At 56.8% G+C, this 15,890-nt stretch overlaps 1 protein-coding gene across 6 annotated transcripts in view; it reads left to right on the forward strand.

Annotated features, from left to right (window-relative positions):
* GRM4 (glutamate metabotropic receptor 4) overlaps positions 1 to 15,890 on the forward strand; it is a 118,339-nt gene that overhangs the window by 83,308 nt on the left and 19,141 nt on the right. For all 6 annotated transcript variants that reach the window (XM_027604169.2, XM_027604173.2, XM_027604174.2 and 3 more), the window contains exons 5-6: positions 949 to 1,103; positions 3,216 to 3,356. In XM_027604169.2, the coding sequence (XP_027459970.1) occupies positions 949 to 1,103; positions 3,216 to 3,356 (296 nt within the window). The remainder of the gene's footprint in view (positions 1 to 948; positions 1,104 to 3,215; positions 3,357 to 15,890) is intronic.

Consider the following 15,890-nt stretch of genomic DNA (forward strand, 5'->3'; position numbering starts at 1 on the left):
AGTCTGGGATTGTCAAGAGTCAGGAACTACTGGAGAAGGGGCATGAGCTCTGGGGCCTGGAAACCTGTTTCTCCCTGACAGCCCTAGGCTGTCCTGCCCCTGCCCCGGCTCAGCAGCCACTCCCAAGCCCTGGTGGCTGTGTCCCAGTTTCTAGTAGCACAGCCTCTTGCTTGCTGTGTGATCCTGAGCAAGGTGCTCCCCTCCTCTGTGTTCCAGTCTCCACCCCCCCCCACCATGGAAGGAGCTGGGTTGGGGGTATTCTGCCCAGTCCTTGCTGGTTTTCTCCTCCCTGAGTGCCTCCTGTGGGCGCCTCTCTGTGCTGGGCTCTCGGGTGCCTGATTTGATGACAACGGCTGTCACAGTAGGACTGTGGAGGGGGTGAGCACCTGCCTCGCACCCTTTCATCCATCCAGGAGGGTGTGGGAAGCAGCTCTTCAGAGGCCCTAGGCTTTTGGCCCAGAAAGAGGTGGGGCGGAGAGGGCTCTGCTGGGAGGGGAGCAGCGAGAGCAGAGGGCTAACGGCGTAGACAGGTATGTGTGTGTGTGTGCGCGTGTGCGTGCACACATATAAATGTGAGGAGACCAGATGTGGCTGTGGGATTAGGGCCAGGGTGGCAATGAACCTGAGGACACAGACTGAGTAGGTGTAGTGCCGGGGGCCTGAGTCAGATCCGGGGTGTGCACGCACCTAGGGAAACAGCTATGGTCTTACAAGGACAGATGTGGCCCTAGGGGCAGGAGTGGGTGTGTGGGGGGTGGCTAGAGAAAAGTGTGGGCCAGGGGCCGGAGGAACCATGGGCCTGGGGGAACAGGCATTGGCTATTCGGGGGACATGTGTGCGCCTGGGGGGAGTTAAGCCAAGGGCCCCCGCGAGCTGGGGGTGGCCAGGGCGGGGCAGTGGCGGGGCAGACACGGCTGGGCTGGGCTGGGCTGGTGTGTGTTCCCACAGGCGTGTGCTAGAGGCGGCGCGGAAGGCCAACCAGACGGGCCACTTCTTCTGGATGGGCTCGGACAGCTGGGGCTCCAAGAGCGCACCCGTGCTGGACCTGGAGGAGGTGGCCGAGGGTGCTGTCACTATCCTCCCCAAGAGAATGTCTGTACGAGGTAAGCCCGGCAGCCCCGGACTGCGCCCCCCCACCTGCTCCCACTGTCCGTGTGTTCCCTAGCTGTTCCTTCTTACTGTCCCCCTACTCCACTCCTCGCCCACTCCTCATCTTCCTGCATCCTGTCTTTCCTCTTTCTTGGCCCACACCCTCTTTGTGCTGATGCTCGAGGCTGGGTGGCCTTACTAGTTACACTTGACCCAGCAGGATTCAAATCCAGATTCAGGAGCTTTCTTCTCCCTTCTCAGATATTTTTGGGTGTGGGAGGTGTATGGCACATACCAGAAGCTTATTTACCAAGGACTTTTCCTTCATCTACACACCCTTCCATCCCTTCTCCCATCTGGGACTGAGAGCCAAGGCCCTCACCCTGCCTGGGGCACGTCCTCTGTCAGAAGGGCCTGGGAGCTGCCAGCAGGAGAAAAGAAGAAGGTGATGTGCCAGGTTCTCCCTGCAGGTGCTGCCTGGGTCTGGCAGGCCCTCGGTGGTGTCGGGGTTGGGTTTATCCTGTCTGGCATCCCTTCCTCTTGGGGCAGAACCCACAGTCACCCTGGGCAGGACCGGTCGGTCTGCTCTGGCCGGAACCTCACTGTGAGTGAGGCGTGAAGTTCCCATTAGTGGCCCAATTTGGCAGGGACCTCCCTGTCCTCACCACAGGGGAGGCAGGCTCCCGGGGCCTTCTCCCCTGCTCCTGCGTCATTAAATAGAGGCCAGCATTGATGTTGCTGGGAAGGCCTGCAGACATCTCTCTCTACCGAACTTTCTAAGAGACCAAGGCCTGAGCACGGGAGGCCCTTGCTCAAGGTCACAGGCATGTACTCCCTTTACCCCGAGGTAGAGGCCGCAGAAGTTCCCACATTACCCTTCTCAGCCTCGAGCCGTAATAAACACAAAACAGTAGTGACTATGGCTACTGGGAGACATCTCATTTAGTCTTTCCAGCGACCCCATAAGACACTTTTTCCCACATTTAGTAAATGAATACATTAAGGCTCAGAGAAATGGAGCGACATATAGTGGCTATTAAGTGGCATACTTGTCTGACAAGTCCCTTTTCTCTCTGTGATATTAGAGAAGACTTTGAGCAGTGGTTCTCATCCAGGGGGTGATGTGACCCCCCAAGGGACATATGACAAAGTCTGGAGACATTTTTGGTTGTCTCAACGAGGGAGTGGTGCTGCTCGACATCCTGCCCCCCACAACACATAATGATCCAGCCCTAAGCATCAATAGCGCCAAGGCTGGGAAAGCCTGCCCTCGCCCAGTCCCTCACCAATGTCAGCATTCTCCTACAGCTCCCACAGTCACAGAGCCCCCACTTGAACCCTGCCCTAGTGTGGACCCTACTGAACTTTCAGGCCTTCTGGCCCACCCCCAGCAGCTCGGTCCATGATGCACGTTCCTGGGAACGGTCATGGATGCAGAAGGGGCACTGGGTGGGAGAGAGCAGGCACTTTTCACTCGCCAGCCTGCCCGCCTTGGGGTGGGGTTTTCTGGGCTTAGAGCAGAGGCGGTAAGTCCGCTTTGGAACATCTGGAGGAAGAAGCTGTGTCTGTCATTGATGGAGAAGTTCTGGACTGGAAGACAGAAGATCCAGGCCCTCCCTGGTCTTGCTGTGTGACCTGGGTCATCCCCTGCCCTCTCTTGTTTGGTCTCCTCTTCCCAACCAGAGAGCACAGGTGCTCCCAGCTTTGGTCACCACCCCCACCAGCCTCTCTGCTCTAATCTCTGGACCCCCAGATGGCTCCTTCTCAAAGAGGCCCGATATTAGCATTTTGGTGGTTAAAAGGCCAAGCAGGAGGCATCCTCACCGCACACTTCTCTTCCATAAAGGCAGCAGTTGCAAGATTACACATGCTTCCCCTGGGACTTAATACAGTTCTTTTCATTTTGAATGAAATGAAGTGCTCCACATTTTGTTTTTGCGGCTGGGCCCTGGATCAGAGGCTGTGCTCTCCCCTTCCTCCCTCCCTCTGCCTGGGCCATCTCTAAACGGGGGGGGGGGGGGGGGGGGGGGGGGGGGGGGGGGGGGGGGGGGGAGTGGAAACAGGGAGGGCTGGGGGCAGGTGGGGAAGGCGGGGCGCGAGGCCCTGACGTCCTGGTTCCCTGCCAGGCTTTGACCGCTACTTCTCCAGCCGCACGCTGGACAACAACCGGCGCAACATCTGGTTTGCGGAGTTCTGGGAGGACAACTTCCATTGCAAGCTGAGCCGCCACGCGCTCAAGAAGGGCAGTCACGTCAAGAAGTGCACCAGTGAGCACGCGCGGGGCGGGGCCAGGATGGGCCCTGGGTCGGGGGTGGGCCTACCACCCGAGCGGGGCGGGGAGAGGGGCTGGTGCCTGGGGGCGGTGCTGGGGGACCCACGGGGCGGGGTCTGAGGGAGCGGGGGCGGGGCCTTTCACACCCAAGGCCTCCGGGGTGGGAGGGCTTAGAATCCTAGGAGCCGTGGGCTCTCAGCCATCGGTGATGCTGCTGGGGGGAAAGCAGTTCTGTCCGGCCTGTGGCCACTTTGGGGTTCATCTGAATGTACCTAGGATGAGCCCACAGAATTGACCCCAGCTGCCCCGTGTGGGAGTCCAGATGCTCACTGGTCTGAGCATTCTGCAGAAACCATCTCTAACCCCCTCACGGTTCCCGCAGTCATTCAACAAACGCCAGTTTGACTTTCAGGGTGTGCCCGGCCCTGTTCTAAGCACTGTGGATATAGCACTGAACGAAAGAGTCAAAAATCTCTTGGAATTTTTATCCTAATAGGAAAACGTTTAAACAAGATAAATAAGTGAACTATATAGAATATGTCAGAAAGAAAATGTGCGGTAGAAACAACTAAAACAAAGAGATGGCTTTCCTGTAAAGGTTACATTTGAGCAGAGTCCTGAAAAGGATAGGGAACGGGCCACAGGAGGATGGGACAATGGGTCCATTCTACAGATTGGAAAACAGAGGCTCAGGTGGGTAAAGGGACCTGAGTTCCCATAGATGGAAAGTGGTGGAGCCCGATTTGAACCCAGGTGGGTCTGAGCTCTAGGCCCTAAGTCCCCTAGGGTAGCCATCATGGTGTGTCCACATTTGGACACATTCAGATGTGGGTCCCTCTGTACTCTTGGTCTGGGCAGCTCTGCAGCAGAACCTTGCCTCAGTGACTTTGAGGGAGCTCTGGGTGTCTTCAACATGAGGAGTGGTACCTGTGGGTGGATGGTAAACTCCCTTTTGTATCCTCCTGGACTGATCAGTGTAGCTTGGGCAGAGGGCCAGATGAGCAAGGGGCCACTGGCCTGGGTGTGGGGACACGCTGTGTGGAATCTTAGGTGGTGGGGAGATTCCCCCCAGGGCCAGGGGAGGAGGAAGCTGGATGAGGTTGGTGGGCATGTGGGGAGGATGCTGCCCTCTGGTGGCCAGGGCCCTCTGGGAATCAGAAATATTGGCCATTTAGGACCATGGGTCCCTCTCCCCTCTGCCTCCCTGGGGCCCAGCAGGCATGCTCACGTGTGGGTTGTACGTGGTAGTGTGTGTGCACACACGGGTGTGTGTGACTGTGTGTGCATGAGTCAGTATGTCTAAGAGAGAAGGGGTATGTGTGCGTTTGTCTGATGTAGGGACTTACGTTTCTGGGTTAGCCAATAACCATAAATACCACTGCTTGTTGTGCATCTACTGTGTTCCAGATGCTTTAAAGGGCATTATCTCATTTTGCTCTTACAACAGATTTAGGGGCTTTTGTGATCCCCATATTATAGAGGAGCATATGGAGAGTCAGAGAAGCCAAGCTGCTTGCCGAAGGCTGCACAGCAAATGCCTTCATCGGGCAGTAATCACAGCGGAGGTTGAAGAAGTGCAAACTTGACAGCATGGGAGACTGAGCGTTCGTGGGTAGGGTGACCGTACATCTTGGTGACTCCTTTTCTCCTGGCCTAATTTTAGAAAAATCCCGTTTATCACTATTTTTTAAAGATTTATTTATTTATTTTAGAGAGAGAGAGAGAGAGAGAGAGCACTAGCAGGAGGGACAGAGGGAGAGGGAGTGAGAGTCTCAAGCGATTCCATGCTGAGCACGGAGCCTGATGCGAGGCTCGATCTCCTGACCCTGAGATCACGACCTGCGCCAAAACCAAGAGTTGGATGCTTAACCATCAGCGCCGCCCAGGTGCCCCTAAAACCATCCCTTTTGTTCCTAAAAGTGCCTAAATGGGGTAGAAAATTGTATAGTCACCCTGATTATAGGTCACCGGACCTGGCTTGAAGATGGGGATGGGGGAGACTGGAAGTGGGGTCAGGATGGGTCACTGGGGTCTCCTGTAACCTGCCTGCCAAGGGCGAGGGGCTCTCTGGAGTGACTTCTCGGTCTGGGAGGGGCAGGAGTGGGGAGGGCCTTGGTCAGCCCCTGTAGGCTCTACCCAGACTCGAGGAGCTCGGGTCAGGATTCGCAACTGTCTCCTACCTGGCTGGTGAACTGGGGAGAGGGGTACCTCTCCGCAGCCCTAAGGCGGGATGTTTGGGTTCTCAGAGCCGGCAGAGGAAGGAGGGCGAGAGCACAGTTCAGAAGAGCGTAGAGCTTCACTGTGAGCCTAAGGCAAACTCTGTGACCTCTCTGGGCCTTTGCTTTCTTATCTGAGGAATGGGATTGATGGTGAGCCAGCCCAGAGGGTGTCTCGGGATGGAAATGAGAAAGTATGGAGGCACTTTGTGAACTGGAAAATGGTGGCTCTCAGGCCTGGCGGTGCATTGGAATCGCCAGGCAGCTTTGAAAACTATAGTGGCCCCCCACCCCCAGACCCGTTCAGTCAGAACCTCAGGGGTGGGGTCTGGGCTATGGATTTTGTGAAAGCTCCCTGGATGATTTTATGTGTATTGAGGGCTGGGAAGTCTCCAAGCCTGGTTCGCAGTGAATGTCCTGGGGCTTTTTTTAAAGCTACTGATGCCTGACCCCCAGACCTTGCCAGTGAATTGGTCCTGGGTGCAACCTGGGCATCGGGATTTTTTTCAAAGTGCCCCAGGGGGTTCTACTGTGCAGCAAAGTATGGGAGCCCCTGGCTGGGAGGGAGAGACAGTGATGGGAGGGAGGATGTATGCACCCCAGGCAGGAGGGAAGGTGTGAGCAAAGCAGCAGAAACTGGAATGAAGAGGGGGTATGCATCACAGGGAGGGGTGGAAGGACAGTGCCTTACAGCTGCATCTGAAGCCCCAGCAGGGGCTGGTAAGGGTCCTGGTGTGACCCCAAGTCAGGCGCAGTGAGCCTATCCATCTTGGGGTAACGTGAGGAGCAGGGCTGCTGCTGGGAATGTTTGTGGGACCTGAAGACCACCCTGGGTGAGGGCGAGGCAGCTCTGGCTTCCCATGGCCCTGCCCGGGTTTGAGCCGAGCCGCTCCCTTGGGAGAGTGTCTTAGGCCAGGAGGGCTGGGGTGACGCCCACGGAGGGCTGGCTCTGCACTGGGCACCTGGTGGGAGGCAGGGGAAGGACTCGCCCCGGGTCTGGATCTGACTCTGTGTCCTCCCTGCTGTGTGAGCTTAGATGGGTCATTTAACCTCTCTGAGTCTCCGAGAAGACAGGAAAGTCACCGCCCATCTCAGTGGCTTGTCTCGAGGATTGGAGATGAAGGTATGAAGAGGCTGGCTGAAAGATGGCATGCGTGATGGGTGCTGGTAAAATGGTTGTTGATAGGGAAAGGGAGTGGGAGTGATGGGATTTCCAAGTCTGTTGGGACCAGTGCTGTGTGTCAGCTGTAGGATCCTGGGTGAGGGAGGGCAGTTGGTATAGGCTGTTGCAGGTGCAGCACCCATTCTACAGAAGAGGCTCCTGAGGCCATTTGAGAACATCACAGCCCTAGAGAATTGGCAGAACTGGCTTTATACCCAGGCAGCCTGGCTCTAGAGCTGGTGCCCTGCCCTCCCCCTCCTCCAGCACCCCCCCCCCTCTTGCCCCCAGCCAGCCCAGGCACGCTCTGTGTTCTCCTCTGACCCCTGCTCTGTCTCCAGAGCCTGGCTTCCCACTCACTTCTTCCAGGATGCCTGCCTCTCCGCCCTGGGGGCCTTGTATTGGCCCACTCTGGTCCCCTGGATGCTAGCAGACTCCATGGTTGGCCTCTGCCTGTTTCAGTCCCACAGGCTGCTCCTGGAGGGCACTAATTCCTTGGCACCTCCAGCCTGCCTGCCAAGGGCTGGGCAGAGAGCTGCTGCGACCTGAGGAAGCCTCAGAAGAGCCACAGAGGCCGGCGATTGGCGATTGGGCTGGTGTGACTCCAAGTGGTAAGAGGGAGAGGGTATCACACGTTCTTTCTCAGCCATACAGGCAGGAGGGTCCGGCAGACCTGTGTGACCTCGGCAGGGCATCATACCTCTCGAGGCCTCAGTTTCCTCATCTGTAAAATGGGAATCGTATTACCCACGTCCATCCCCCCAGAGCCCCGCCCCCAGCAGAGCTACCTTGCTCACCTTTTCCCAGAGAAGGGGTCGGAGGTGATCTGCAGGAAGCACCTGCAGATTGCCCAGGGACCGTCCCACACCTGAGCCAGGGAGGGGTCACTGAGTGGGGGGTGGTCTTTGCAGCCGTCAAGGCCCAGGGGAGGGCAGCACCTGCCTCCGTCTCCGTCTCCCTAAGGAGCACGCGGAGAGGGTTTGGGAATTAAAGCCGTAAACAAGGCAGATGTGGCATCCATCTTTTTGACAGCACAGCCAGCCAGGTGATGGCTGAGCAGAGGAAGGCCCAGTTTATGAGGAAACAAGAGAAATTTACTGCCTGCTCTTCCCAGGGGCTGGGAGCTCCGACAGGGAGGGGGGCTGCATGGCAGCTGGGGATGTGTAGGAGACTCCTGTCACCCGCCTGCGCTAGCAGCCACGACACCACCACCAGTAATATTAACAGCTAGTAGTTATATTGCATTTATCACTTGTCAAGCCCTGTTCTAGTGTTTGGCATTTAACCTTCACAGCAACCTATTTTACAGATGGGGAAACTGAGGTACAGAGGGGCTGAAGACTTGCCCAAGGTCACAAGATCGTAAGTAACAGAGCTGGGATTTGAACCTGGGCAGTCTGGCTCCAGAACTGTCCTGCCTCAGAGCAGCTGATAATCCTAGCCTCAGGGCCCTCCTGGCTATTCCGGCCTGGCTTTGAAGGATCTGCCAATCTACACATTCCCAAAGGGACCTGAGAAAGCCTCCTTCCTGGGGAAAGGAAGGGGGACCAACATTTGAAATTGCCCGTTATCTCTGGTGGGTGCCAGGCTGTGCCGCCCATTAGAGGAACTCGCCTTTATTCAAGCCATCAATCCCATGGAGCCCGGAGAGATCCTGGGCCCGTCCCTTCCGTGCTGCTTCTCCCTTGTTCCAGCAGGTTTCACTAAGAGGCTGATTGCGTGCCCGGCCCCTTGCTGGGCTCTGTGAGGGGGAGCTCCCACTGCCCCTGGGAGACAATTCGGCTCTCCAGACAAGGGGGTAGGTGGTGGGGTAGCTCTGGCAGTCAGTGCCTCGGGTCTCCAGGGAGGGCCCAACCATGAGACCAGAGAGAATAGACCCCAAGGAGCCCCTTGGAAGGAAATTGAGAGTTCTGGGAGCCCAGGGAAGTTGCACTTTTGAATAGGGAAGTCAGAAGTTCTCATGGAGTAGGTGATGCTGGAGCAAAGACCCAAAGCTAGTGAGAGAGCCCGGCATGTGGAGACCTGGGAACGAGCATGCCAGGCAGAGGGCACGGCCTATGCAAAGCGTGCCTGGCAGGTCAGGGGAGCAGTGAGGAGGCCCGTGTGCTTGAAGCAGAGCGGGTAACAGGAAGGAGATGAGGTCAGAGAGGCGGGGTGGGCCAGCCCATCCTGGGGGGCCTGGTAGGCAATTTGTAGGGATTTAGTCTTTTCTCATGAATGAGACAGAGTCATTGCAGGGTTTGAAAGAGGATTGACGTGATCCGATTTCTGTTCTAAGAGGCTCACTCTGTCCGTGGCCTGGAGAGAGGAGGTAGGGGTATGGGCAGAGTGGGAGCCTGGTTCGGACGCCTGTGCTCTAGTCTGGGCGGGAGGTGACGGGGTCTGGAGCAGGTGGTGGCCTTGGAGGTGAGGAGGGGTCAGACTCTTTGCCAGTTTTGCAGAGTGGCTTTGGAATTTGCTGAAGGATCGGAGGTGAGAGAAAGGGGACAATAAATCAAGGATGGCCGCATGAATCTTGGCCGTGCACGAGACAGGGGGAGGAAGGTCGGGCTGCAGAGGAGAGTCAGGAGCTTGGTTTAGGCATGAGATGTCTGTCCGGTGTGGGAGTGGGAGCAGGCGTTAGGGGGGACGCCTGGCTGGCCTTAGATTTGGGGAGTTGTTGGCATATGGATGGGGCTGGCTGGAGACACCAAGGGAGGGAATATAGTTCAGGATCCTGGCACTGAGCTCTGGACACTGGGAGGTCAAGGGAGTTGGGGAGAGGAGCCATCAGGGAGGCCAGAGGGAAAACAAAGCTCAGCCCCATCACCTGCTGTCATGCTGTGGGGTGGGGGGTGGGGTGCAGAGAGAGCAAGTGAGATGGGAGGAAGAATGGGTGAGGGGATTTGGCAGCGCGGGACTCCTTGGAGAGATAGGTGCAAAACCCAGATTGTAGTTGGTCAGGAAAACAAGGGAGAAATTGATGACAGGTGAGTAGGGACAGTGCTTTTGAGAGGTTCCATTGTACACAGAGAAAGAGAAGGCATGATGCTAGCTGGGGGCAGGGGGTGTCAAGAGAGGGTTTTTGTTTGCTTAAATGGGGGAAATGAAGGCATATTTCCATGTTGAGGGGAAAGATCCACTGGAGGGAAGGCCAGGCGCTGCTGGAAGGGGAAGGATGATGGGGTGATGGGGTGATAGGGTGACGGGGCATGAGAGGATGTCCCTGTGGGACAACTGTGATTCTAGTCCCCCCCTCCCCACCCCCATCTGGGAGAGCTAAGCCCAGGCTCCTGGGTGCAGGCCTCAGAATCAGCCCGATGCAGAGAACAGCCCTGCCTGGGAGCTGGTCTGTGCAGGTGGCAAGCGTGGCTTCTTGTCTAGTGGTCTGGTGTCGAGTGGTCCTGGGGGCTGGCCTCATTTCACAGACAAGGGGACCAAAGCTCAGAGATGCCAAGCAACTTGCCAGGACTGCAAGAGACCCAATGCGGGAGGGTGGCAGGCTGCTCCCATCGAGCCGTGACACCCATGTCCTGATTCTCAAACTGGGGTCTGTGGACATCTGGGGACACGCTCTGGAAGTCAGACTCTCAGGGACCCAGGAGTTCCAGGATGATTCTTGAACTTGGCATTTTCATTCAGGGGCCATCCAGAAGTGATCGCTACCAATTTCAGAGACACAAACTTCTCTGCTGCTGTGAGCATTTGCCATCGGAAGTCAGGGTCATAGTCGGACTTCAACTTTCAATGTCCTCAAGAATATGACCCCATATTCTCGAGGGTCTGAACTGTTTTCCTTCAAAAGGGGTCTGAAGCTGGCTCAAGGTTGAGGAGCCATGGGCTGTACTGCCACAGAGCCAGAGCGAACCCCTGAGAGAGTCAGGAGCCCACCCCCGCTGGGCGAGTCACCGCCCCTCCTCCCCGCTCAGGTGGTGATCCTCCATCTGCCCCAACTGGTCATCCCCAGAGACACCTGAGCTGGCCCCGACTTCCCTGGGGCACGAGTGGGTGGAGAGCTGAGGCTGGGGTTGGGAGTTTGGGTAAACAGATAGAGGGGGCCAGACGGAGCTGGAGCTGCCTCAGACTGGAAAGCAGGTGTCTTGATGGAGGGGAGGGCATGGTGTGAGGGTGAAGAACAAGAGTGTGACCCTAGGAAAGGGAGAGCCTGCCATGTGATTTTGGGGCATGACGGGCAGGACTGGGGAGCGTGGAGCCCAGCCTCAGGAGCAGGACTCATGGGACCCTCAGAAAAACCTGCGTGTTTCGGGGAGGTGACGAGGAGAATGGCTCAACCACAGGTGAGGGAGGATGGCCTGGAAGCACAGCGTGGCAGCTTTGTCCCCCCATCTGTATATCGGCAGGCAGGCTGACCTGGGCCCCTGTCTGCGTGGGGTAGGTACCCTGTACTCATCTCATCTTGAGGGGAGGAGAGCCCACATGCACCAGGCTGTAGGCAGGATGGAGGGGGAGGCCCAGGATGTGGGATCTTCCCCAGTGGAGGAGTGCCCGAGAGGAGAGGAAACAGGTTTACGAAGCGATTCTGCCTATAAGGTGTGATGCAGTGTGTTATCTGCCTATTCCTCCTTAATCCTGGCAGAGACTCCACAAGGTCAGGATCATTACCCTGAATTTACATCTGAGGAATGGACGTTTTGCTTGACCTGGGTCATCTAGCTGATCCATGGCAGAGCCAGGAGAGAGGCCCAGCTGTGTTTGCTAGACTGTAGCTCCTAGGGGGATCTCTTATCCTACTTCTTGGAAGTTTGCCCAAGGGATGAAAACTGGTGTGTACGTTTGCATATTTGTATGTACGTGCAGGCTTCTGCATGCAGATGTGTGTTGTGTGTCCATGCACCTGTGCTGGATTGTACGTGCGGGCGTCTGCCTGTGAATATAGACGCGCTGGCGCCCCCTGGTCCTCTCAGTGCTCACCGGCCCCGTCTTTGCCAATGGACTTTCTTAATGCCCCTGGGAGCAGGCCTTGGCCTAAGATTGGTGGGAGCCCAAGTGTTTGTCTCCTCAGATGGGCAGCCCTGAGGTGTCCTCCACGTCATCTCCTGGAAGGCCCCAGCGGAATCGAGCGCCACGCCTCATATCGTGCCTCCCTTCCCCAGCCCAGGTTCCTAGCCCCAAGGATGCTTCCATGTATCACCTCCCAGAGAAAACACCCGTGGGCCTCTCAGCCCGACAGTGGGTGAATCTGGAGGACCGGATGCTCGGATGCTGGTTGAGTAGCGGTGTCTAAGTTACCTGTGTTTATACGTATCTGGACATGGGTGTGTGTATAGATGTGCATCTCAGTGCCCTCAAGGTTGTGTGTAGTCACCTGGATGTGTAGCTGTAGAAATACATGCCTGTGTACATAATTGATTTTTGTCTTCCTTTATGCGAGGGAGCCTCTTTGAGAACTGTGCTTGCGCGCGCGTGCAAGCGTAACGCTCAGGGGGGTTGCAGTTGGGCTGAGTGAGTTGTGGCGAGGTGATGGGGGAGACAAGGAGGAACTCTGATTATTTCAACCTTGAAAACTCATTTCAATTACAATTTACAACCTGCAGACAAAGGCTGCAGTCACCGTAGTAACCATAGCTGCGGGGTTTTGACGGAGAAAATCCTTTCCCGATGGTTTCCCCCGGCTGGCTGTCACCCGTGGCAGAGCCAAACGCATCTCTGGCTCACTGTACCCCGGGACACAATTAGGACATCTTCAAACTGTTGCTGCTGTCATTGCCACCATGTGTCTGGGATTTATCTCCTCCAGTAGCGCTCGGAAATGTGTGTCCTGCTTCCTCCCAGAACTACCTGGGCCTGGGGTTCCTGCCCACCCACGAGGGCATTTTCTGACCCCCTCCCCCCTTCTCTCCATGACCACCACCTGCTTTGGACCTGTAGCAGCGCTCCCTAACTCCCAATTAGGCCTGGGCCCCAGAGAAGGGGCAGGAGGTAGACCAGGGGCTGGATGGGGGAAGAAGATGGGGAGGGACGGTATGGGGTGGTGGAAACTCTTACGGAGCCAGAGAGATCCAGGTTCAAATCCCAGCCCTGCCACTTCCCAGCCAGGCCCATCCCCAGGTATGTATGAGCAGGTGCTAGGCGACAGGATTCCTGGGAAATTCTGGGTACATCACTTGACCACTTGCAAACCTCAGTTACCTCCTCTGTGAGGGGGGCCAGTTCAGCCTACCTCCCAGAGCCTCAGGAAGGAGAAAGGCCAGGCATGTGAAGGCTCTCGGTGAGCACCAGTCATGCTGTGGGGTTATTAGCTGAGGAGTCAGGAGGTGTGCGGAGAGCCGTGCTGGTTATGGGCACAGCTTCAAACATTCAGGACGGAGCAGCTTGTCCTTGTTTAACTTGTATTTATGATTCCTGCTCTGTTCTCCCCACCCCGCCCACACCATGTGAGCCACTTGGGCCCTGTCATTGTTGCCTCCTGAGGGGCTCAGGGAAGGGCCCTTGGGGCTTGCGGGGTATCTGTGTATAGAGGGCACACTCGAGGCCCGGTGTCCCCTTGTAAATAAAGGTCCTCGGCAGGTCACCCCTCTGCACATTTTCTCATCTGTAATTGGGGCTGGACTTGAGACAAAAGTCAAGGATGTGTGTCAAGAAGTCTCTAGAAGTCCATGGCTGTCACCGTGACAGCTCTGGGGTAGAGATTCTGGAGGGGCAGCGCTGATGGGTCACTGACCGCCCACGGGACCCCAGAGCCCCTCTCGTGGGAGCTTCCCTGGGCAGATATGGATTCTCCTGGTGAGGCTTGTCCTCACTCTGGCCTTGGGGCCCGTGGCTCGTGACCCCACTCGGTCCTGGACCTGAGTGGCCCGGGAATGGGTACTTCAGCGGGACCCACTGAGGACGGACCCTTGGGGGAGGAGAGGCTGAGGGCAGCTCAGGTTGGGAGGTGCAGCAGATCCCTCAGCCCGGTGTGTCCTTGGCTTTGGGCGGGAGCTGCCCGCTCTCTGCTGTTGCCTCAGTCTCCCCTCCGTCCTGGTTAATAATTCAGTCTCTCGCCCGTATGAAGTGAGGCTGTGATGGCAGTGCAGGGTCGTTGAGTGGTATTTTATGTTTTCCGTTCTTCAGGCTGAGGGGAGCAGGACCTGGGGGCTGGGTGGGGTCCAGGGCTGGGGCTGCAGCCTGCAACCTGCCCCAGCCCCCTCTGTTGCCCTCCCTTTAGGGACAGGGTTGTCCCTGGGCTTCTCTCCGGGGTCTCAGAACCTTGTCATCAGGAGCTCGGACAAGAGGGCAGGCTGGTGAAGCTGGAGAATTTACCTTTCATGTTTATTCCCGTCTGTTTGTGCCTTGGCCTAGAAATAGTGTTGTTTTAACAGCAAGGCTCTGCTGGCCCAGGAGCTCCGAGGCAGGCCGGACTTACACCTGTCTGTGCCGTCAGGTGTTTGACCAACCTCTGTAGCACTTGGCAAAGCACCATGCCTCTCTTCAGGTCTTGTGACTATTAACCCACTAATCCTCATTAGGGACCCTATCCCGAGCCCGTGAGGCAAGTACCATCATTATCCTCATTTTGTAATTGAGGGAACTGAAGTCCGAGAGATGAAGTGACAGGTCCAAGGTCACCCAGCTGGAGGGGTTGGTGGAGCTGGGGTTCCAGCCGAGACAGTCTGGACTTCGAGTCCAGGCTCCTGCAAATGCAGGGCAGTGACAGCGGATAGTGAGGACCTTTGCTGACCAGGAGAGAGCCAGGGAGACAGCTCCCAAGCCCGCCCTGCCTCCAGCCCCGAGGCCACGCTGTAGGAGCTGTGGGCCTGTTTGGACTGAGCGGTATCCTCAGGGCCAATGGGGCATGTGCCCCAAACTGTCCAATCTGAGTAGTGGTGACTCTTGATCTCTGATCCCGAGCTTGGGGTACCTGGGGTCAGGTTCTACCCTCAGTGGCTGAGGCAGGCATATGAAATATGCCCCCGGCTCTGTGGGAGTTCCGGGCAGGCAGTTGTCTCATCTGTAAAACGACAGAATTGCCGCAGATGACCCCCTTGGTCCTGCCATTCCTAGCACTGTGAGCCCATGATTTCTGTCATCCACTCAGCAAGTGCTGAGTATCCACCCTGAGATAGGCTGAGAATGGGATGGGGTCCCGGCCACCTGACCCAGCCATTCAAGGGGTGACAGCTGCACAGGCTGGTCATCCCCACATCCTGGTGGGGCAGCAACTGTCCTTCCCGGTGTGAGCGGATTAGATGGTGGAGAGACCCCAGGCACAGCGGTGTGTTGCCCTGTATATACATATACCCTGTGTCTGCCTCTGAGGTATGCAAGCAGAGGGATGGACGCAGTGACCTCTGGAGTTCCCAGGGGAGCAGGGCCTGGCACTGACCCAGCCCAGCCTGGCCCCCACACAGTAGACATGGGAGGCTCTGGCTGTGGCCCATGGGGCTAGGCTGGGGTGCAGCCACTCATCCTGCTTTCTGCTGGGGAGTCACCTCTGCAAGGTGTGGCACTGGCGCCCTAGCAGGGAGGCAGTGGATGTACGTGGCGGGGGTGGGGGGTTGATTTCTTTGTCCTGGTCTCTAGGGAGGAGGTTACAGGCTGTGATGGGGGCAGGGACTGTGGCCTCAGTAGGAGAAGCCGGCTTCTCTAGCATTCTGCCCTTCCTCTCCCTGCCTCCACTTTGCATCCTCCAGCCCCCTCCTATCCACCCCTTCTCTCCCCCCTCTGCTTTCCTGTCCCCCCCACCCCAATTCTGCTCTTAGACTCCCTCAGGCATAGAATGGCACACAGGCTGGGAGCTGGAGTACTGGGGTTCAGGGTCAGCACTTCATGGTTCTGGGACATCACTGGGCTTTACTGTGCCTCAGTTTCATCTCTGATAGGGGCATAATCACTCACCTCATGGCACCCTGTTGGGAATTCAATGAGTTAATGTGCATAAAGGTCTTAGAACAATGCCTAGCATAGAGCAGGTGCTCACTAGACCTTAACAGCCCTTATTCTTCATTATGATTGCTAGCCTGGGCCCTCTGGTAGTGCCTCCTCTTCCAGAAAGCCTTCCTGGCCTGCTCTGGCCCAGGGACCTCTGTTGCCGACCTCAGAATCCCCCCCATTCTGATCACTTAGCACAATAATAATGTGGATCAGTTGCCTACTCAGTGCCACGTGTTTTCTGTACCTCATCTCATTTAAGCCTCTGTGGGGCAGGATTATGATCCCTTTTTACTGAGAGGAC

The sequence above is a fragment of the Zalophus californianus genome, chromosome 7, assembly GCF_009762305.2.
Source record: "Zalophus californianus isolate mZalCal1 chromosome 7, mZalCal1.pri.v2, whole genome shotgun sequence".
NCBI classification, from domain to species: domain Eukaryota; kingdom Metazoa; phylum Chordata; class Mammalia; order Carnivora; family Otariidae; genus Zalophus; species Zalophus californianus.